General features: G+C 49.4%; 1 protein-coding gene across 1 annotated transcript in view; it reads left to right on the forward strand.

Moving 5' to 3' along the window:
- ly75 (lymphocyte antigen 75) overlaps positions 1–23822 on the forward strand; it is a 228516-nt gene that overhangs the window by 196529 nt on the left and 8165 nt on the right. The window contains exons 31-33 of the mRNA XM_072474567.1: positions 13917–14091; positions 17501–17662; positions 18735–18857. Of these exons, the coding sequence (XP_072330668.1) occupies positions 13917–14091; positions 17501–17662; positions 18735–18857 (460 nt within the window). The remainder of the gene's footprint in view (positions 1–13916; positions 14092–17500; positions 17663–18734; positions 18858–23822) is intronic.

The following is a 23822-nucleotide window of genomic DNA, read 5'->3' on the forward strand; positions in this document are numbered from 1 at the left end:
GAGAGAGGGAGAGTGTGCAGGTGGGAGGGGGGATGAGGGAGACTATGCAGGTGGGGGGGGGAGAGGGAGAGTGTGCAGGTGGGAGGGGGCATGAGGGAGAGTGTGCAGGTGGGAGGGGGGAGAGGGAGAGTGTGCAGGTGGGAGGGGGGAGAGGGAGAGTGTGCAGGTGGGAGGGGTTGATGAGGGAGAGTGTGCAGGTGGGAGGGGGGTGATGGAGAGTGTGCAGGTGGGAGGGGGGTGAGGGAGAGTGTGCAGGTGGGAGGGGGGAGAGGGAGAGTGTGCAGGTGGGAGGGGGGTGAGGGAGAGTGTGCAGGTGGGAGGGGGGTGAGGGAGAGTGTGCAGGTGGGAGGGGGGATGAGGGAGAGTGTGCAGGTGGGAGGGGGGTGAGGGAGAGTGTGCAGGTGGGAGGGGGGTGAGGGAGAGTGTGCAGGTGGGAGGGGGGCATGAGGGAGAGTGTGCAGGTGGGAGGGGGGGTGAGGGAGAGTGTGCAGGTGGGAGGGGGGTGAGGGAGAGTGTGCAGGTGGGAGGGGGGGATGAGGGAGAGTGTGCAGGTGGGAGGGGGGAGAGGGAGAGTGTGCAGGTGGGAGGGGGCATGAGGGAGAGTGTGCAGGTGGGAGGGGGGAGAGGGAGAGTGTGCAGGTGGAAGGGGTTGATGAGGGAGAGTGTGCAGGTGGGAGGGGGGTGATGGAGAGTGTGCAGGTGGGAGGGGGGTGAGGGAGAGGGTGCAGGTGGGAGGGGGGAGAGGGAGAGTGTGCAGGTGGGAGGGGGGTGAGGGAGAGTGTGCAGGTGGGAGGGGGGTGAGGGAGAGTGTGCAGGTGGGAGGGGGGATGAGGGAGAGTGTGCAGGTGGGAGGGGGGTGAGGGAGAGTGTGCAGGTGGGAGGGGGGTGAGGGAGAGTGTGCAGGTGGGAGGGGGGTGAGGGAGAGTGTGCAGGTGGGAGGGGGGTGAGGGAGAGTGTGCAGGTGGGAGGGGGGATGAGGGAGAGTGTGCAGGTGGGAGGGGGTGAGGGAGAGTGTGCAGGTGGGAGGGGGGAGAGGGAGAGTGTGCAGGTGGGAGGGGTTGATGAGGGAGAGTGTGCAGGTGGGAGGGGGGATGAGGGAGAGTGTGCAGTTGGGAGAGGGAGAGAGGGAGAGTGTGCAGGTGGGAGGGGGGTGAGGGAGAGTGTGCAGGTGGGAGGGGGGAGAGGGAGAGTGTGCAGGTGGGAGGGGTTGATGAGGGAGAGTGTGCAGGTGGGAGGGGGGATGAGGGAGAGTGTGCAGTTGGGAGAGGGAGAGAGGGAGAGTGTGCAGGTGGGAGGGGGGATGAGGGAGAGTGTGCAGGTGGGAGGGGGTGAGGGAGAGTGTGCAGGTGGGAGGGGGGAGAGGGAGAGTGTGCAGGTGGGAGGGGTTGATGAGGGAGAGTGTGCAGGTGGGAGGGGGGATGAGGGAGAGTGTGCAGTTGGGAGAGGGAGAGAGGGAGAGTGTGCAGGTGGGAGGGGGGTGAGGGAGAGTGTGCAGGTGGGAGGGGGAGGGGGAGAGTGTGCAGGTGGGAGGGGTTGATGAGGGAGAGTGTGCAGGTGGGAGGGGGGTGATGGAGAGTGTGCAGGTGGGAGGGGGGTGAGGGAGAGTGTGCAGGTGGGAGGGGGGAGAGGGAGAGTGTGCAGGTGGGAGGGGTTGATGAGGGAGAGTGTGCAGGTGGGAGGGGGGATGAGGGAGAGTGTGCAGTTGGGAGAGGGAGAGAGGGAGAGTGTGCAGGTGGGAGGGGGGTGAGGGAGAGTGTGCAGGTGGGAGGGGGAGAGAGGGAGAGTGTGCAGGTGGGAGGGGGGGATGAGGGAGAGTGTGCAGGTGGGAGGGGGAGGTGAGGGAGAGTGTGCAGGTGGGAGGGGGAATGAGGGAGAGTGTGCAGGTGGGAGGGGGGAGAGAGGGAGAGTGTGCAGGTGGGAGGGGGGATGAGGGAGACTATGCAGGTGGGGGGGGGGAGAGTGTGCAGGTGGGAGGGGGGGTGAGGGAGAGTGTGCAGGTGGGAGGGGGGGTGAGGGAGAGTGTGCAAGTGGGAGGGGGGAGAGAGTGAGAGTGTGCAGGTGGTAGGGGGGAGGTGAGGGAGAGTGTGCAGGTGGGAGGGGGGTGAGGGAGAGTGTGGATGGTATCGTCCATCTGCGGATGCCACATGTCAGCCGCCCTGATATGGCAGGACGGTGACGAGGACACGGCCGCAGGTTGCCGTGTGGCTGATGGGCACAGGCGAGTGGCACACTGGTGAGGAGGACGGTGTGAACTGACCGTTGGGCGCAGACAGTGACCAGGTGTTAGGCTGGGTGCGTATCTGCAGCGCGACCATCCCACCGGGGCACACAGGGATCCCATGCAACCCGGCTGGCGAGGTGTGGAAGAACCTCCGTGTAACATGTCATTTCTCTGCCCCCCATGTATGCCAACCAGACAGCGATGTTCACTGCCGTGGTTGGAGCCGCAGCTCTGGAGTTTGCCATCCGGCAGCGTAGAGTCACACGGTCCACAGTGGCTGCAGATGCAGTGGTTGCCGGTGCAGCAGAGGGGATGGCCGCGGAGTGGCCCGTCGTCGCCGCGCAGGCCGCAGGCGCTCAAGCCCTGAATGTCCAGGGGGATGCCGAGGGGAACATTGACCCTCCCCCGACGGCGAGGAATGCAGAGGAAGTGCTTGGGGGGAGCAGGAGGAGGAGAAGGAGCAGGTGGAGCTGGAGGATCCACTGGTGGTGGTGCCAGGGCGCCACAGGCGTCCAACAAGGCCGAGGGTGTACCGTGACAGAATGTCGTTCGAGGCCCTAACGGACATCACATGCAGGAGGAGACTACGGTTCAGCAGGGAGATGGTCACACATATATGCCACCTCGTGACGCACCTCACACCACTTGGAACTGGTGGAGGACACGCGATACCAGTCTCCGTCAAGGTGACGGTGGCCCTAAACCTTTATGCGACCAGTTCCTTCCAGGCGCCGAGCGGGGATCTCTCCGGATATCACAGGCATCGGTCCACAGGTGCATCAGGGCCGTCACCGACGCCCTGTACGCCATCACGGTAAGGTACATAAATTTCCCGAGGACCGAGCACAGCAGGAAGCATGGGCACGTGGATTCGCCAAGGTGGCCGGGATACCAATGGTCCAGGGTGTCATCGATGGTGTGCACGTCCCCATGCGCCCGCCTGCAGACAACAAGGAAGTGTTCATGAACAGAAAGGGCGCGTACTCCATGAACATTCAGGTGGTGTGCGACCCCCACATGAAGAGCATGCACGTGTGTGCAAAGTACCCCGAGAGTGTGCATGACGTCTATATTCTGGCACAGTCATTCATCCCCGCAACGTTCGAGGGACGCCACCCCACCACCCCCGGCTGTGGGGCTGGTTGCTGGGCGACATGGGCTATCCGTTGAGGTCATGGCTGATGACGCCAATACGGAGGCCTCAGACCAACGCGGAGAGCCTATACAACGAGGCCTATACGGCAACCAGGGGTGTGGTGGAGCGGTGCTTCGGCGTGCTGAAAGTGCGTTTTAGATGCCTGGACCGATCCAGAGGCGCCCTGCAGTGGTTGTGGTCTGCTGTGCGCTGCACAACATTGCCATGCAGAGGGGAGATGCCCTGGTGGAAGAGTCGGAGGGAGGACCCGACGGCACCGGAGCTAATGCAAACGAGGGGGAGGAGGAAGAGGAGGATGCGGAGGATGAGGATGATGGCGCGCATCAGGGTGGGGGGAGGGGCGCAGGACACAGACACGGCCCAGGTGCTGGTTACGTCCAGGAGGCTGCACGACGGCACCGCCGGGGACAGCGGGCACGCGACGCGTTGGTGGCCGCACGGTTCACGCACTGTGGGGGTGGGATTCGCTGAACACTGCCACTTGCACCGCCAGTCCTGTACACGGGCAGCACACAGCGCCCACCACCCCCCCCCCCCCGCACCCCCGCACCGCTTTCATGGTACCAATTCCACATCACCTTACCTCTGCGGCACTACGGGATTGCACAACAGTGGGGATTGGGTAAGCGGGTGTGATCAGTGCCATGTTGAATGATGACAGCCCGCTCTGCGATGAGCTGTGTGCTCAGATTCGCCAGCCGAGGTCTGACTCATGGCTATAGCTGAACCATGCACTCCGGTGGTCACAGCCTTCCTGACGGATATTTCACCACATGCCCGTGTGGGGTGGCTGGCGTCGGTGTACCGAGGACAACGGTGTCCGATTATGGGAGGCAGGGGGGAAAGGGACAGCACACCCGGAACAGACCTTGAACGGCTCGTATACCACTACGCCAATCGGGCACCCTCACGAGCCCCCTGGCACCAAATTTGTGTGATTAACATAGGTGCCCTACCCCCTACAACTAAACTGTGCCCTGCACCCGTGCCAACTTCTTACGTGCCTTACACTTTTGCCTTACGGGACCTACCACTACGTCTAGGTGTCTCCCCAGATGGTACAGCAGGAGTGGAGACAGACTGCTGAGAATCACGTCCTTCGACATGGCTCCCCTTCGGCACGCGTTTCCTGGGGCGGCCCGGCTTCGATGGGCCAGGCTGCTCGGCGGGCGTGCTGGATGGCGTGGTGCCACCCTGACCTGCCCGCTGCCCACCAGTTGCGGCAGGGACGGAACGGGGGGAGGCCGAGTGTACCGGGACGTCCCTTGGTGGAGCTACCGGGACGGGCCCCAGAACCTCCTCCTCCCTCGGGAGCCCAGTGGCTCCCGAGCCTCACTGTGGGACGGAGGTGCGCTCGGAGACATGCCCCGTCGCACCACCGACACCTGGCGCTGCCAGTCCTGGAGGCCTGCAGCGGTATCGACCACGGTCCGAATGTTCGCCGAGACGGAGCCCAGGGAGTGCCACATTCCTGCCAAGATCTGTGCTATCTCAACCTGTGAGTGCGCGGCGCCATCCATCACGTGGGCCAGGCGGTCAATGCTCTCCGCGACCGACTGCTGGGACTGTGCCATCGCTTGCTGGGACCGGGCCATGGCATGGTGAGACTCGGCCAGGGCCCGGAGAGCGGCAGCAATGTCATGTTGGCTCTGGCGCATGGCAACCTGTGAGAGGTCAGCCCTCTCCTGGGCCATGGATGACGCGTGCACGTTAAGCCCAACGCCTTGCAGAACCTGACCCATGGCCGAAACCCTTTCACCCATTGCCTCCACCGCGGACGCCACCCGTGCGGTGTCGGCCTGGGTGGCTGCGATGAGCGGCACCACTCCCTGCTCCTGGACGCGGATGGACTCCTCCAACTGCGTGTGCAGGTCCTGGAAGATGGCCCTCATCCCGTTATTCAGTCCCTGGGTGTCCACATGCATCGGTTGCCCGGGTGGGTCAAGTACATCCAGGAACCCGGGAACCGTCTGGGTGGCAGCTGTTTGCTGGGCCTGGGCTGCCCTCCGACCGTCCAGCCCCTCGGCTGCTCCAAACTCCACCTGCTGTACCGGGTCAGATGTGGGGTGCGCACCAGACCGTGACCCGGGAGCCTCATCAATTATATGCCCAACCGAGGTGGGTGTTTCTGTGATGGTGTATGGTGTGGGAGACAGCAGTGCCGCAAGCTCAAGGTCATCATCCGTTAGGAATTCTTGTCTGTTCTCCTCCCACTCATGGCCCGGCGCAAGCTGCATGCGGGCCATGTCGTTTGGACCTGCAGGTGATTCCACGGAGTGTGTGGTCGTGATGTGCGATTCTTCATGAATGTCCGCCCTGTGCCCCTCACAATTGTCTCTCTCAGTGATGTGAGCGTCCCGGTCCTGCGTCCCATACTGAGAGGTTTGCCCTCCTGTCCAACCGACTGCCAACCTCTGGCGTGCGTCCCTGGGTGCGCTTGTCTTTGGCGATGGTCCGCTGTTTCCTGGGCAAGACGTCCCTGGACGTTCGGCGGGTGGCCCTGGGGAACATAAAGATTCGGGGTTCGTTAGACATGGTGGCACGGGTGTATGGTGGTGGTGGGTGCACAGTGTGAGGGGGGGAGGGGAGCGAGGGTGCAGTGGCATGAGTGTGAGGGGGGAGGGGATCGAGGCTGCAGTGGGCAATGTGTGAGGGAGACGATGACGGGTTGGGGGTGGGGAGGACATGCAGAGTTCTCTCACTTGCTTCTGCGCCTCCGAGCTGGCATGTCGCGACCTCCCGGGTGGCGGATCCCCCAGCGAGGTCCAGGGCCCTCTGCTCGTGAGCGTTTAGGGGGTGCAGCACAGGAAAACCCCCTCCGGTTCTCATACGCTCACGCTGGTTGTGAGCTGTCTTGTCCTGGGCGGGGGGGGGGGTTGGATAAAGCATCACAATTAGGTGGGTATCATCAGGGCGTGCAGAAATAAACAACATTTTTGCTGGTTCAGGAGACAGCACACCATGGCATCGCTCCAGGGGGGGGGGGTCCCGGGGCTCATGTGGGTCGAGTAAATCGTTGAGCGCCCTGACCCCCCCAAACCCCCCCTGGTGCCCCAACCCCCCCGATTCATTTATGACGCAGCGCCGCGTCATTCGGGCGTCGCGCGGTGACGACGCGGTTTTCACGACACGGCCCCCCGAGTTTCTCGCGGCCCTGAACCTAGCCCATTTTCGAGCCCTGAATCGGTCGGGATCGGGGCCGTTTCGCGCCATCGTGAACCTCGACTCCGTTCACGACAGCGTGGGCACTTAGTCGCGGGTGCGGAGAATCGCGCCCAAGGTGTCTCGTACCCGTTTACCCGGACGACCATCATGGAGCTCCGGAGGTGCTTCGGTCAGGACTGGTCCAGGGTGACCGCGCTGAGCTGGGGGTAGCCGGCGGCATGATCGGAGGTGCTGTCCATGTCGTTCGTACATCTCGGGTGGTGTAGCAGATGGCGGCCAAGATGGTCGGACCCCATGGATCGCACATGGCTGGACGTGTGGGGGAGAATGGCCAAAATGGCGGCCCCCATGAGTCGCACATGTTGTGCGGAGGCGGAGGCGGCAGACACGCTAACACTTTGCGGGGTCTGAGGGCCTGTGGAACGGGTCTGTGAGTTCGAGTTTTTAGACCTGGCCACGCAGACCTTGGCGAAGTGTCCTTTTCGCCCACAGTTACAACAGTTCGCGTTGCGGGCCGGGCAGTGCTGTCGGGGGTGTTGGGACTGGCCGCAAAAATAGCAGGGCAGCCCCCCATGATGGACGGGCGGCCGCGCGGCACAAGCCTGGGGTAGTCTCTGGTCGGGGGCCCACGAGTGGGGTCGCGTGGTTGGCGGGGAACGTAGTAAGGCTCTGAAACGCGACCTCCAGAGAGATAGCTAGTGTTACCGTGTCCTCCAGGTCCTGGGCCCCTTTTTCCAGCAGGCGCTGTCTTACATAGTTCGATCGGACCCCGCCACGTAAATGTCTCGGACAGTGAGCTCCATATGCTGAGGGGCCGTAATGGCCTGGTAGTCACAGTTGCACGCGAGGGCTTTGAGGTCGCGTAGGTAGTCATCTAGTGACTCCCCGGGGTGCTGGCGGCGAGTGGTGAAGCTGCGTCGCGCGTAGACCCCGTTCACAGGCCGCACGTCGAGGAGTTTGAGTAGTGCGAGCGCCTCTGTATAGGACGCGCTGCCGTCAAGCTGGACAGAAATACGATGGCTCACCCGTGCATGGAGAAGACTCAGTTTCTGTTCGACCGTGACGGATGGCGTAGACGTCGCGGCGAGATAGGCCTTGAAGCATCAAAGTCAATGTAAAAAAAATTATTTCGCCTCTGCGGCCTGTGGATCGAGTTCCAGTCTATCAGGTTTGAGGGCTGATTCCATCGTAGTATTTTAAGCTGATTAAATTGATGCGACCATCAATTCACTGAGAGACACGTTGAGAAGTAAACCGTGGTTTTAATCAGCTTACAACTGAACCTGCCTGTGACCGGTACAACAATGAATGCGGCTCTGCAGGTCAGCTGCCTTTATACTTCCTGATGTGGAGATGCCGGCGTTGGACTGGGGTGAGCACAGTACGAAGTCTTACAACACCAGGTTAAAGTCCAACAGGTTTGTTTCGATGTCACTAGCTTTCGGAGCGCTGCTCCTTCCTCAGGTGAATGAAGAGGTCTGTTCCAGAAACACATATATAGACAAATTCAAAGATGCCAAACAATGCTTGGAATGCGAGCATTAGCAGGTGATTAAATCTTTACAGATCCAGAGATGGGGTAACCCCAGGTTAAAGAGGTGTGAATTGTACCAAGCCAGGACAGTTGGTAGGATTTCGCAGGCCAGATGGTGGGGGATGAATGTAATGCGACATGAATCCCAGGTCCCGGTTGAGGCCGCACTCATGTGTGCGGAACTTGGCTATAAGTTTCTGCTCGGAGATTCTGCGTTGTCGCGGGTCCTGAAGGCCGCGTTTTATACTTCCTGTAAGGGGTGGAGCCATGGGCGAGCCTGTACATGCCCCGACATATCCCCCTGTGGGTGAAGCCGTACAATGGCCCATAGGTGGAGCCCACAGGGTTAAACACATAACGTAACACGATACAGCAGTAACATGATATCACAGTGCACTGGTGAATTAACAGTAGTTCCATTTGCCACATTAGGTGCAAATATACTGGTAAGTTTTTCTCAAACTGTGATTAAGATTAATATTTAGAATATGGCTTAGAAATTTAAAATGGCAAAAGAAATTGCAAGCTAGTAAAAATACATAGTTAACAAAAGCTGCCCATCAGCGGCAGTTAACTAGCAATCAGCTGAAAGTGGTTACCTGAATAAGTATAAATTACTGTAGCAGGAAGGCGATTTTGCAATTGTAACATGGCTGTGAGTAATATGGGCCGGGATTCTCCCCTACCCGGCGGGGTGGGGGTCCCGGCGGGATGGAGTGGCGGGAACCACTCCGGCATCGGCCCGCCCCAAAGGTGCGGATTTCTCCGCACCTTTACGGGCCAAGCCCTCACTGTGAGGGGCTAGGCCCGCGCCGGAGTGATTCCCGCTCCACCAGCTGGCGTGGAAGACCTTTGGCGCCACACCAGCCAGGGCAGAAAGGACTTCGCCGGCCGGCGGAAGTCCGCGCATGTGCGGAGCGTCAGCAGCTGCTGACGTCATCCCCGCGCATGCGCGGCGGGGGTGTCTCTTACGCGTCGGCCGTCGTGGAGGCTATGCCGCAAAGCCCCCACCCCCAAAGCCATCAATGCCCCCTGATCCCACCCACCCACAGCTCACATAATGCAAGCAAAAACGAAAATCACTGCTTAACTGCATTAGTGCTCTTTAACTTATGAGAACATGCCTGTAATTGCTTAGCACTGTTACCTCACAATGCCAGGGTCCCAGGTTCGATTCCCGGCTTGGGTCACTATCTGTGCGGAGTCTGCACATTCTCCCCGAGTCTGCGTGTGTTTCCTCTGGGTGCTCCGGTTTCCTCCCAGAAGTCCCAAAGATGTGCTTGTTAGGTGAATTGGGCATTCTGAATTCTCCCTCCGTGCACCCGAACAAAATAAGTGAGAGCCATTCGCTGGTTCATTCCTCAGGACAGTGCCTTGACCAATCAGAGTCAAGCTACCTGGGTTAAATTTTCAAACAATGCTTGGCAGTTAATTGTCAGTCACCATTAACTGGTACATTCTCTATGGCAAAGCCTCTATTAATCATAGTCCACTTACCAACCAATCAACACTCTCCTCTCACATAGTATAAATTTGTTGCTTGTCCTGACATTGATATTCTTGTGATTGCCCTGATAGCAACAATGATATGCAATATGAAAGCTTAGACAAAATGTATTTTTTCAGCAATAGTTCGGTACTACCATATGACTCGTTCATAACTACTTATGCTATGAACTTGGTTCTTTTAACCCAATCCCCTAACAAGGAGTGCCCTTTTACATTGCAAGAACCTTGAACGTTCATTCACATTTCCTGCAACCAACCCAGAGATTTGCCACAGTTCTCTAGAATTCTCTCTAATTCTCCTATGTATTTCATATTTCTACGAGATATGACATGGTGATTCTCCAATCAGCTTTTGGCTAAGCAATTGTCCAAATTATCTTCAAAACCTCATGACTGTTTACTTGTCAGCTCAAACTTGGGCTTCACTGCACTCTACAAGCTAACTGCTGATTTTTAATCAAGTGATACTGTAGATTTCTTTCTCTAGCTCAAAGCTAGGTAAATCTTCCAAGTTTCCTCCGCTTCTAAATCCTAAATCTCCAAACTGACTTCTGCTACGAAGCTGCCTCTAGCTACAAACTAGGAAAATCTTTCAGCTGCTTTTACCCTCACCATTCCAAATAGAACTCAAGCCCCCACCCATATTCCATGCAGCGTACGATAAAGTTAGTATTTTCTTTGCTTATGGTGCGAGCCTGATCAACATTTATTTCCTTTGGCTTTCCCTACTCAATGAGCTGCAGTCTACACCAAAATGTCAACTGACTTCTATATGAAGCCCTCAGCTAAAGTAAGCAAACAAAACTTCTACCCCCACAGTCCATCTCAATGACAATCTGGCATACGTTAGGATGTCCTCAAACAGAGATGTAAAATGGATTTGTTTAATCTTCAACACAACTATTTACCCATATGAATAATTTATATTGCCAATGGAGTTTAGGACACTTTCTCCAGACCTTGTGGTTTCATTACAAGCTTAGAGCTAGATCATTCATTTTTCAATTTTTTCGCTATCAACTCTGAACTTATAATATAAACACCGGCTGTCTTTTAGGTGTAATAAACCCAAGCTTGTTTTTTAATTGAAGTTATATCAGAGTTGTGTTTACCAGTTTCTCAATCAGGTGCCCCATTTATCTGCAGTTTAAACATCAATTCCTAAAACAGAAAGTTATATTCTAAAACATATGAATTATGAACCAGATATTCACAACACATTGAACAGAATAAATAATTGGAGCTTGTAACAGAGACAATGCAATAATTGTGGGGAACTTTATATTTTCAGAGAGTGGACAAATATAATTGACAAAGGCAGACCGGAAGATGAGTTTATGGAGTGGTTTTGTGACAGTTTCTTGGAATAGTTTACTGGAACCAAGTATGGATAAAGCTATCTTAATTCTAGTATTCTACAAAGGAGCAGATTTAATTAGTAATTTTGTGGTAAAAGATCATCTGGAGAAAAGGTCATCATGGATGCAATTGAATTTTATATTAAGTTGGATATCACCAGGCTATACCTGGATGCAGTACAGTGAAAGTTCATTGTATTAGTCCCTGGGATGAAGATTGTCCTATGATGAAAGGAGAAGTAAATATACTCAATGGAGTTTGGAAGATGGGATGTGATTTCATTGAAACATACAACATTCTGAAGGATTTTGGTAGACTAGACCTTGAGAGGTTGTTTCCCTGGCTGGGTATTGTAGAATGCAGAGGCACTGCCTCAGTATATGGAGTCAATCATTTAGGAATGAGATTAGGAGAGATTTCTTCACTTGGGGATTGTGAATCTTTGACTGCACCAGAGTGTTGCAGATTCTCCATTATTGAATAAATTCAAGCCTGGAATCGATGGGATTTTTGGTCTCCCAATCAATCAAGTGGAATTGAGGGAAGAGATCAGCCATGATCTTACTGAATGAAGGAGCACGCGCAAGGGGCTGAATTAATGCCTCCTGCTCCTATTTCTTCTGTTGTCCCATTGGAAACACATCGTTCAGCCATGTGATCCATGCCGGTGTTCATGATCCAGGCTAGCTTAGAAGATCATCATCTAACCTTCTAATCATAACCCCTATTCCTTCTTCCCTCATGTGTTTATCTAACTTTCGCTTAAATGCATCTGTGTAATTCACCTCAACAACACCTTGTGGGAGCGCATTCCACATTCTGACTAGCTTCTGCATAAAGACGTTTCTCTTGAATTTCCTATTGGTTTTAGTAATGGTGATCCAATGCTTATGGCTCCTAGATTTGCTCACCCCTTCAAGTGGGAGCACCTGGTTTAGCAAGGGGCTGGTTTAGCACAGTGGGCTAAACAGCTGGCTTTTAATGCAGAACAATGCCAGCTGCACGGGTTCAATTCCCGTACTGCCCTCCCTGAACAGGTGCCGGAATGTGGCGACTAGGGGCTTTTCACAGTAACTTCATTGAAGCCTACTCGTGACAATAAGCAATTATTATTATTATTATCTTCTCCGTGTCTTTCTGATGAAAGGTGATCACCTGAAACATTAGCTTTTTTCTCTGTGCACAGATGCTGCCTGAGCTGCTGAGTATTTTCTGTTCTTATTTCAGATTTCCTGCATCTGCATTATTTTGCTTTTGTGTTTTACTACATCTGTTAAATCTTTCCTGATTAATATAACTTCTTAGTTCTGGTATTGTCCTTGAGCCATGGGCTCAATAAGATGAAAGAGGTTAATGCGTGGCTCAAAGGTTGGTGTGGGAGAAATGTGTTTGAATTTTTGGAACATTGGCACTAGTACTGGGGAAAGAGGGAGTTGTACCGATGGGACGGCCTTCACCTGAATCAAGCTGGGAACAGGGAGTCCTGGCAAATCGCATAACTAGGGGCAGCACGATGGGACAATGGTTAGCACTGCTGCCTCACAGCTCCAGGGACCCGGGTTCAAATCCAGCCTTGGGTGACTGCGTGGATTTTGCACTTTCTCTCCATATCAGCATGGGTTTCCTCCCGGTGCTCCGATTTCCTCCCACAGGGTAGGAGGGTGCAGAAGAGATTTACGAGGATGTTGCCTGGTATGGAGGGCATTAGCTATGAGGAGCAGTTGAATAAACTTGGTTTGTTCTCACTGGAACGACGGAGGTTGAGGGGCAACCTGATAGAAGTCTACAAATTTATGAGGGGCATAGACAGAGTGGATAGTCAGAGGCTTTTTCCCAGGGTAGAGGGGTCAATTACTAGGGGGCCATAGGTTTAAGATGCGAGGGGCAAGGTTTAGAGGAGATGTACGAGGCAAGTTTTTACACAGAGGGTAGTGGGTGCCTGAAAATCGCTGCCAGAGGAGGTGGTGGAAGCAGGGACGATAGTGACATTTAAGGGGCATCTTGACAAATACATGAATAGGATGGGAATAGAGGGATACAGACCCAGGAAGTGTAGAAGATTTTAGTTTAGACGGGCAGCATGGTTGGCACAGGTTTGGAGGGCTGAAGGGCCTGTTCCTGTGCAGTACATTTCTTTGTTCTTTGTTCTTTATTCACAGTCCAAAGTGGGCAAGTTGGTGGCTCAGCCTTGATCAATTGTCCCTTAGTATGCAAGTTAGATGGGTTACGGGAATGGGGAGAGGAAGTAGATCTAGGTAGGGTGCTCTTTCAAAGGGTCAGTGCTGACTTGATGGGCTGAATGGCCTCCTTCTGCACTGTAGGGGATTCTATGGCTGTGCTGTTGATCGGGCTTCAAATTAAATAGTGAGTGGGGGGGGGGTCTGTTTTATGGAAAATTAGAAAATCAGTTAAAGGAGAAGGTCGAAGTGCAAGTTAACAATGAGGACTTTAAACTAATTAAAGGGACCAAGGGCTCAGAAGAGGTTAGTAAAGTTTCCAAAACAAGTAATAGAACAGAGCATATGAAAAGCAGCAGGAATCTAACTTCAGGCATAGCAGATAAGGGGACAACTATGAGAAGGGAGTGGTCAACACAGGACTGAGTGCATTGTACATGAGTGCAAGGAGAATCCATTCCTCACTCATCATTATATGATTGTTTTCAACTGCTATTGTAATTCTGAAAACATACACTTGGACATATTTAACAAAAACATTTTTGGTCTAATGCTTTTATCGTGTGGTGCGGTGTCCCATGGCACCTTACAACCACTGGAAATGCAGCCACTTGTTAAGTAGGGAAACAATCAATTTAATTTTTGTGGTTTTGGCCAGGTCCTGGGAGAATTTCCTGCACTATTTTACATCTGTTAAACGATAAGGCTTCAGTTTAAGATCTCATCTTAAAGATGTAATTTTAATTAGCTCATTGCAGTTGTCCTTTTGTGTTAATTTTCCTTTTCCTATTTTAGGAAGGATCAACGTTTGAATGGTCAGATGGAAGCGAACCAGAATACAAACCTTGGGAGTCTGGACATCTGGATTCAACTGGCAGTTGTGTGTTTATGGACACTAAAGGTTTCTGGAAGCGTGCTAGTTGTGACAGCGTGAGTGAAGGAGCCATATGTTATGCTTCACAGAATAAAAGTATGTATCAAAGTCCAACAAAGTAATAATAATAATCTTTATTGCCACAAGTAGGCTTACATTAACACTGCAATGAAGTTACTGTGAAAAGTCCCTAGTTGCCACATTTCGGGTACACACAGGGAGAATTCAGAATGTCCAAATTAGCTAACAGCACATCTTTCGGGACTCCTGGGAGGAAACAGGAGCATCCAGAGGAAACCCACGCAGACACGGGGAGAAAGTGCAAACTCCACACAGACAGCGACCCAAGCTCCGGAATGGAACCTGGGACCCTGGAGTTGTGAAGCAACAGTGCTACCCACTGTGCTACCGTGCTGACCAAATTATTTACTTTTTCTCAGAATTGTGAATCAAAACCATTTTAATCTTACAAAAAAGTATTCAGACTAACGTTTTAATAAGTGTTGCGTTTTTAAAATAAATTCAGAGTACTCAATTATGTATTTTTTCCAATTAAGGGGCAATTTACCGTGTCCAATCCACTTAAACTGCACATCTTTGGGTTGTGGTGTTGAAACCCACGCAGGAACGGGGAGAATGTTCAAATTCCACACGGACAGTGCCCCGGGGCCAGGATCGAAACTGGGTCCTCAGTGCCTTAGGCAGTAGTGCTAACCACTGCACCACCGTGCCGCCCTTAATAAGTGTAGCATAGCATTACTTATATTACATGAATATCACAAAATGCAATAAAATTTCTAAAAGTAAGTCTCTTTCATTTCTGCTTGTAATTCAAAATGTAACTTGTTAAACAGCAATGTGTCAATGAACTTAATTTGCCAAAAATATTTGACAGTTTTCAATTACTCTGAATTCATCATATTTTCACTGAAATGTGCAGGACGCATCCGCTTCAGCTCATTAATCTCAGAAGTAACATCACTAATACCCTGACTATACAATGTAGTTTCCTAGTTCCATTGCAATTTGCAACTCAGAATGCTAAGATTCCAGCTAACGAAGAATACATTTTCGTGCTGATGTATATTGGAAATGGAGCACATTCTTGCAGACGACTGGAGTATTATCTTGTGCTTAGATAATTGAAATTCCAATTATGATGGCTTTCTCCATAGGAACTTAAGACCATAAGGGAGCAGGAGTCAACCATTCAGCCCTTCGAGCCTCCTCCACCATTTGAAAAGATCATGGCTGATCTGATTATGATTTCAACTCTACTTTCCTGCATGCCCCATAACACTTGACTTACTTGTCAATCATGAACCTATCTAACTCAGCCTTGAATAAATTAAATGGCCCAGCTTCCACTGATTTCTGTGGAATTCCACTAAGAGAAAAACAAATCCTCATCTGTATTTTTAAAGAGAGACCGCTTATTTTTAAATGGCTTCACCTAGTTCAAGTCTCTTCTCAAGAGGGTACATTTGCCCATTATCCACTCTGTTAAGTCCCCTCAGGATCTTGAAGGTTTCAATAAGACCACTTCTCATCCTTCTGAACTCCAATGTTTATAGGCCCAACCCATTCAAACTTTCTTCATAAGATAAGCCTGTCAATTCAGGAGTGAGTCCAGCGAATCTTCTTTGAACTACGTCTATTTCTAATTTATCCTTTTTCAAATAAGGAATCTAAAACTACACACAGTAGTTCAAATGTGGTCTCACCAAAGCCCTATATAACCAGAGCAAAATCTGTTGGAATATTTGCAGAATCAAAGGAATTGGCCTGGAAATAATGGATGCATTGGTGGTCATCTTCTAAAATTCTAAAGGCTCTGGAGCAGTTCCTACTAATTGGAGGGTGGCAAATGTAACCCTGTTATTTAAAAAGGGAGGGAGAGAATAATGGGAGAGTTACAAAACCAGTTAGCCTGACATTGGTCGTGGGGAAGATGCTAGGGTCTATTATAAAAGACCTAGGCTGGAATTCTCTGGCCGTTCGCTCACAATAGGATTCTCTGGTTCTGCTGGTAGCAAGCCCATGCTCGTGGGTTTTTCCGCAGCATGGTGTGGCTTCAATGGGAATTTCCATCGCTAGTTGCCCTTTGAGAAGGTGCTGGAAGGCCTTCTTGACCGCTGCAGTCCATGTGGTGTAAGTACACCCACAGTGCTGTTCCAGTGGGAATTCCAGGATTTTGACGCAGTGACAGTGAAGGAATAATGATATATTTCCAAGTCAGGCGAATGACTTGAAGGGAAATCTCCAGATGATGGTTTCCCAGGTGTTTGCTGCCCTTGTCCTTCTAGATGGTAGCAACTGTGGGCTTGGAAGGTGCCGCCTACGGAGCCTTGGTGAGTTCCTGCAGTACATCTTGCAGATGGTACGCACGGCTGCCACCCATCGGTGGTGCTGGAGGGAGTGGATGTTTGTGGAAGGCGTACTAATCCAGCGGGCTGCTTTGTCCTGGATGGTGTCACGTTTTGTTGGTGTTATTGGAGCTACACTCATCCAGGCAAGTGTTGTACCACACTCCTGACTTGCGCCATGTAGATGGTGGACAGGCTTTGGAGAGGTCAGGGGGTGAGTTACTTGCCGCAGGATTCCTAGCCTCTAACCTGCCCTGGTAGCCACAGTAGTAATATGGTTAGTCCAGTTCAGTTTCTGATCAGTGGTAAACCCCCCGGGATGTTGATAGTGGGGGATTCAGTGATGGTTATGTCAAGTGCACATGGTGCTTATGCACTTGCAAATGGAAAATTCACACTATTGTGTCTCTTTCAGAGATATTTGCATTTTTTAATGATATGTAATATATTATCAGCATTTTGCATTCTGTGTGGGGAAAAATGTTGGGATGGTTCCTAATTATTCAAATTGGCTTGGGTGAGTGGATTTCATGGATTTATCCCACAAAGGCACAGTTCTGGACATAATGAAAATATGGTGCTGCCTGACTCAATTTTAATGGCTTAATTTTTTACTTCAATTGCTGTCTGTATAAATTTAGTTTTTGGTGGATGGGGTGTAACGTTGCCACCATTGCCTTCAGTAGTTGGTCTCCAAGAGGTTCCAAGTGTAATTCTCTGTTCTGTTTTTTCCTTCTCTTTTCCAAGCTGGAAAATTGCTTCTATAATTGTGTCTTTTAAAAAGCATATAGATAGTTACATGGGTAAGATGGGTATAGAGGGTTATAGGCCAAGTGCGGGCAACTGGGACTAGCTTAATGGTAAAAACTGGGCGGCATGGACTGGTTGGGCCGAAGGGCCTGTTTCCATGCTGTAAACTTCTATGATTCTATGATTCTAAATGTACTTGTTGAGCTCAGTGAAGCCTATGTGAATAACACTGAGCAACATTGCAATGCCCCTGACACAAACATCCTTACAGACACTCTTTGTGTGGAATGCATTAATCTAACTGGAATTAACAGAAAAGTGTTTGTTCTAATCAATGAATATGTTTTAAGATAAATATAATTTGTACAACTAAAATCTCATCTTTCCAGCGACATCACCTAATCAGCAAGAGAACAAATCAAACTTATGCCCTCAGAAAAATGGGAGGTCATGGATTAGATTCAGAGAACACTGCTATGCATTCGACATGGGTTTATATAACTGGTCTGTATTTACCATGGACGAAACCAAATCAGTTTGTCATCAGCTAGGTATGTCCTGCTTCCATGTTTAGTAAACTTTACTGGAGCTGAAGAAAGTATTCGGGATGAGGCACTCTACATGTATTCTGTATTGGATTCATTATTAGTTTAAAACCATTGCCCTGAGTTTGTGTTTATTTTTGCTGTATAATTTGGAATGTAATTCATAAGAGTTCACCTAGATTTACTTTTTAATCACCAAAATGCCTGTTTAGGGGTCCCAAAAGTCAAAATAATTTACGTAAAAATGTTTAGTAATGAATTCTGTATTTTATAACCCTTTTATGTACTGCCAGTACATAATCATCTCAGTAAACTCTTTAAGGGTCGAGAGTCTGACATTCAGTTAGATTATGGTTGATCTGTACCTCAACATCCTCTATCTGCCTTTGCTCCATACCTTTTACCTAACACAATTCTATCTATCTCATTGATCTGCAGTCTTAGAGGAGAAGAGTTCCGGATTTCTACTGCCCTTTTTGAGGAAAAATATTTCCTGATTTTGCTTTTGCAGAGACTAGCTCTTATTTTAAGATTATATCCCTGAGTTCTGAATTCCCCCCCCCCCCCCACCCCACCACCACCACCACCCCCCACCACCCACCAGAGGAAAAACTTTATTAATAGTTACCCTATCAAATAACATTTTGAATAGCTTGATTGGATCACTCAGTCTTCTACACTGAAGAAAATACAGGTTTATGCAACCTGTTCTCATACTTTAACCCTCCAAACCCTAGTATCATTCTGGTGAATCTGCACTGGACCCTCTCCCGGCCAATATGTTATTTCTGAGGCGCGGTGAACAAAACTGGGCGTATTGCTCCAGACGAGACTTGGCCTAGGTTTTGAACTTTACAACAGAAGTGTAACTTCCTTCTTTCTGATCCACTTCCCCTGAAAGACCAACTTTCCAATAAATGTTTAGATTGCTTTTTGGACCAGTATGAAAATGTTCTAGTGGACTCTCAAATCTCTTTACATCTGTATGGTTCATAGTATCTTACTGTTTAGTAAATATTAGTATCAGGGTATCTTCATTTTATTGTTCATAGTAAAATATGAAGTTCTTAAAATTTAGATCCCTCTGCTACTACTTTGAGCATTAAAGACAGTGAAGAAAATGATTTTATAACGAGACAAATACAAGAAGAGCATGGAATCACTGGACGGATCTGGCTGGGAATTGTTCAAGATAGTAAAGGTAATAGAACATGTGTGAGTAATGGAACGTGTGTGAGCAATCAAAAAAACCTTGGTACATGTTAGAGAAGCTGAATTTATTTTTATTAGATATACATTTATAAACCGGATATGTATGTGCGCAGCGATTTTGTTTTTGTGCGACTCTGCTACTTCAAGTTATTTTGCCCCATTTTTCAATTGGATCTTGAAACACCACCCCGTGAAAGACAAGTAGATTAGTGATTAGTTTTTTTCTGAAATTAGTCATAGAGTGATGCTTCTCCCATTCTTTTTCTTCTCTGCTTAACTACCGTTCAGCAAATCAGCTGACGTCAACTATTTAGTGGTGCAGGTGACAATGGGTGCTAAGTACAACTGTCCACTAAATGGCATTTTTAAACTGTAGTTCCAATATGCAATTATAAATTTTTAAAAGTACAACATTTTTCATTTATGCAGTCCATTATCATGTCCCTCAGAAATGTCATAAAGCTGCCCTAGATTGAATTACTTTTTACATTTTCATATAAGCAAATTTGATGGCCAGTTTTCACAAAACACAAACTCACAATAGAAAAGAGCTGGATGTCAGCTTCAATTATGTGCACGAGTTCTGGAGTAAGACTTAAACAATAAACTATTGATTATATGATGGGTATGCTACCAGCTGAGCGATGCTGATATTTTTACATCAGGCATATATAGCAGGAGGAGAGAAAATCAAATAATTGTCAGGATGTCGGGCATTGGGATTTTTGCCATAAGCAATTTTAGAAAATGCGTGATCATCACCTGTATTTTTCCTATTTTGGCTGTGCTGAGCTGTTGTCAAGTGCAGACCAGAGTCTTTAACATGGAGATGATATTCACATTATACATTCTAATCTCTGAGCAATTCTACTATTTAATGGAAATCCACATTTTCATACTTAAAAGAGCCAAGTTTAACTTTAAATGACCAAATAATTAACATACCTACCTTTAAAATATGAAATAAACATTAACAGACTTTACTGACTGCTGGTTCTTTTCCTCCTTATAAATTAATGATTTGGGGGTTTTGCCAAAATTAATTAATTTCTATGATTAATTCAAGCAGCACAGTGGTTAGCACTGTTACCCCACAGTGTCAGGGACGATTCCAGCTTTGGGTGACTGTGTGGAGTATGCATGTTCTCCCCATGTCTGCATGGGTTTCCTCCGGGTGCTCTGGTTTCCTCCCACAGTCCAAAGATGCGCAGGTTAGGTGGATTGGCCATGATCAATATGCGGGGGCAGGGTGGGGTCGTGGATTATTCTTTCACAGGGTTGGTGCAGACTTGATGGGCCAAATGACCTCCTTCTGCACTGTAGGAATTCTTTTGTTCATATGAATTTAGAATACCGCATTCTTTTTTTTCCAATTAAGGGCCAATTTAGTGTGGCCAATTCACCTACCCTGCACATCTTTTTGGGTTGTGGGGGTGAGACCCACACAGACACAGGGAGAATGTGCAAACTCCATACGAACAGTGACCGAGGGCCGGGATCGAGCCCGGGTCCTTGGTGCTGTTAGGCAGAAGTGCTAACCACTGCACCACCGCCCTGCCCCTCACTGTAGGGATTCTAAAGATTATCCACTAAACAAATAATGTATTACGCAAGGTATATTTTTTTTTACATTGCCACACAAATTGCTCAGCATCAAAATGAAAGTCACAGTTTAACTCCCAGAAACTGATCACAATCCAATCAGACAAGTGTGAGATGTCTTCAAGTAGGCTGTTTCATATCACCTGTGCTTGACACAATGTGGAGTACAACAGAAATATATTGTGCGGCTGGTTTTTTAAAAATGTTCAAGTAACAACTTCTTGAAGTGACTGTTGCAACAAACTATGTGCTGCCACCTAATACCAAAAATGGAATTCTGAAAAGCTATAACTCTTGATAATTATAATGATCACTTATTGTCACAAGTAGGCTTCAATGAAGTTACTGTGAAAAGCCCCTAGTCGCCACATTCCAGCGCCTCTTCGGGGATGCCAGTACGGGAATTGAACCCACGCTGCTGGGCTTGTTCTGCATTACAAGCCAGCTGTTTAGCCCACTGTGCTAAACCATTCCCTGACTCTTGGTTGGTAGAGTGAAATAATAATCTTTATTAGAGTCACAAGTAGGCTTACATTAACACTGCAAAGAAGTTACTGTGAAAATCCCCTAGTCGCCACTTTAAGGCGCCTGTTCGGATATACAGACGGAGAATTTAGAATGTCCAATTCACCTAACAGCACATCGTTCGGGACTTGTGGGAGGCAACCAGAGCACCCAGATGAAATGCACGCAGACACGGGGAGAACGTGCAGACTCCGCACAGATGGTGACCCAAGCCAGGAATCGAACCCAGGTCCCTGGTGCTGTGAAGCACAGTGCTAACCACTGTGCTACCGTGCCGCCCATAATTTGAAGCAAGGGAAGCCCATACTATAAGATGTTCCTGAGTGGAATTAAAATGTACTGTAAATGAAATGGAACTGATATTGCAACAAAGCTGCAATCCATAAGACCATAAGTTGTAGGAGCAGAATTAGGCCATTCAGCCCATTGAGTCTGTTCTGCCATTCAATCATGGCTGATATGATTCTCATTCCCATTCTCCTAAGGCCTCTCAGTATTCTGTAATTCTCTCAGCACAAATGGAGCTTCAAAGTCAAAGCACAGTACTGGAGGGACTGTCGAGCAGGAGGCTCAACTGAAGCAAGAGAAATTCAAGACTGGTCCCTCTTGTTAATCTGCCGTATCAAAGAACAAAGAACAAAGAAATGTACAGCACAGGAACAGGCCCTTCGGCCCTCCAAGCCCGTGCCGACCATGCTGCCCGACTAAACTACAATCTTCTACACTTCCTGGGTCCGTATCCTTCTATTCCCATCCTATTCATATATTTGTCAAGATGCCCCTTAAATGTCCCTATCGTCCCTGCATCCACTACCTCCTCCGGTAGCGAGTTCCAGGCACCCACTACCCTCTGCGTAAAAAACTTGCCTCGTACATCTACTCTAAACCTTGCCCCTCTCACCTTAAACCTATGCCCCCTAGTAATTGACCCCTCTACCCTGGGGAAAAGCCTCTGACTATCCACTCTGTCTATGCCCCTCATAATTTTGTATACCTCTATCAGGTCTCCCCTCAACCTCCTTCGTTCCAGTGAGAACAAACCGAGTTTATTCAACCGCTCCTCATAGCTAATGCCCTCCATACCAGGCAACATTCTGGTAAATCTCTTCTGCACCCTCTCTAAAGCCTCCACATCCTTCTGGTAGTGTGGCGACCAGAATTGAACACTATACTCCAAGTGTGGCCTAACTAAGGTTCTATACAGCTGCAACATGACTTGCCAATTCTTATACTCAATGCCCCGGCCAATGAAGGCAAGCATGCCGTATGCCTTCTTGACTACCTTCTCCACCTGTGTTGCCCCTTTCAGTGACCTGTGGACCTGTACTCCTACATCTCTTTGACTTTCAATACTCTTGAGGGTTCTACCATTCACTGTATATTCCCTACCTGCATTAGACCTTCCAAAATGCATTACCTCACATTTGTCCAGATTAAACTCCATCTGCCATCTCTCCGCCCAAGTCTCCAGACAATCTAAATCCTGCCGTATCCTCCGACAGTCCTCATCGCTATCCGCAATTCCACCAACCTTTGTGTCGTCTGCAAACTTACTAATCAGACCAGTTACATTTTCCTCCAAATCATTTATATATACTACAAAGAGCAAAGGTCCCAGCACTGATCCCTGTGGAACACCACTGGTCACAGCCCTCCAATTAGAAAAGCATCCCTCCATTGCTACTCTCTGCCTTCTATGGCCTAGCCAGTTCTGTATCCACCTTGCCAGCTCACCCCTGATCCTGTGTGACTTCACCTTTTGTACTAGTCTACCATGAGGGACCTTGTCAAAGGCCTTACTGAAGTCCATATAGACAACATCTACTGCCCTACCTGCATCAATCATCTTAGTGACCTCCTCGAAAAACTCTATCAAGTTAGTGAGACACGACCTCCCCTTCACAAAACCGTGCTGCCTCTCACTAATACGTCCATTTGCTTCCAAATGGGAGTAGATCCTGTCTCGAAGAATTCTCTCCAGTAATTTCCCTACCACTGAAGTAAGGCTCACCGGCCTGTAGTTCCCGGGATTATCCTTGCTACCCTTCTTAAACAGAGGAACAACATTGGCTATTCTCCAGTCCTCCGGTACATCACCTGAAGACAGCGAGGATCCAAAGATTTCTGTCAAGGCCTCAGCAATTTCCTCTCCAGCCTCCTTCAGTATTCTGGGGTAGATCCCATCAGGCCCTGGGGACTTATCTACCTTAATATTTTTTAAGACACCCAACACCTCGTCTTTTTGGATCACAATGTGACCCAGGCTATCTACACCCCCTTCTCCAGACTCAACATCTACCAATTCCTTCTCTTTGGTGAATACTGAGGCAAAGTATTCATTTAGTACCTCGCCCATTTCCTCTGGCTCCACACATAGATTCCCTTGCCTATCCTTCAGTGGGCCAACCCTTTCAATGGCTACCCTCTTGCTTTTTATGTACGTGTAAAAAGCCTTGGGATTTTCCTTAACCCTATTTGCCAATGACTTTTCGTGACCCCTTCTAGCCCTCCTGACTCCTTGCTTAAGTTCCTTCCTACTTTCCTTATATTCCACGCAGGCTTCGTCTGTTCCCAGCCTTTTAGCCCTGACAAATGCCTCCTTTTTCTTTTTGACGAGGCCTACAATATCACTCGTCATCCAAGGTTCCCAAAAATTGCCGTATTTATCTTTCTTCCTCACAGGAACATGCCGGTCCTGTATTCCTTTCAACTGCCACTTGAAAGCCTCCCACATGTCAGATGTTGATTTGCCCTCAAACATCCGCCCCCAATCTATGTTCTTCAGTTCCCGCCTAATATTGTTATAATTAGCCTTCCCCCAATTTAG

The sequence above is a fragment of the Scyliorhinus torazame genome, chromosome 2, assembly GCF_047496885.1.
Source record: "Scyliorhinus torazame isolate Kashiwa2021f chromosome 2, sScyTor2.1, whole genome shotgun sequence".
Taxonomy (NCBI): domain Eukaryota; kingdom Metazoa; phylum Chordata; class Chondrichthyes; order Carcharhiniformes; family Scyliorhinidae; genus Scyliorhinus; species Scyliorhinus torazame.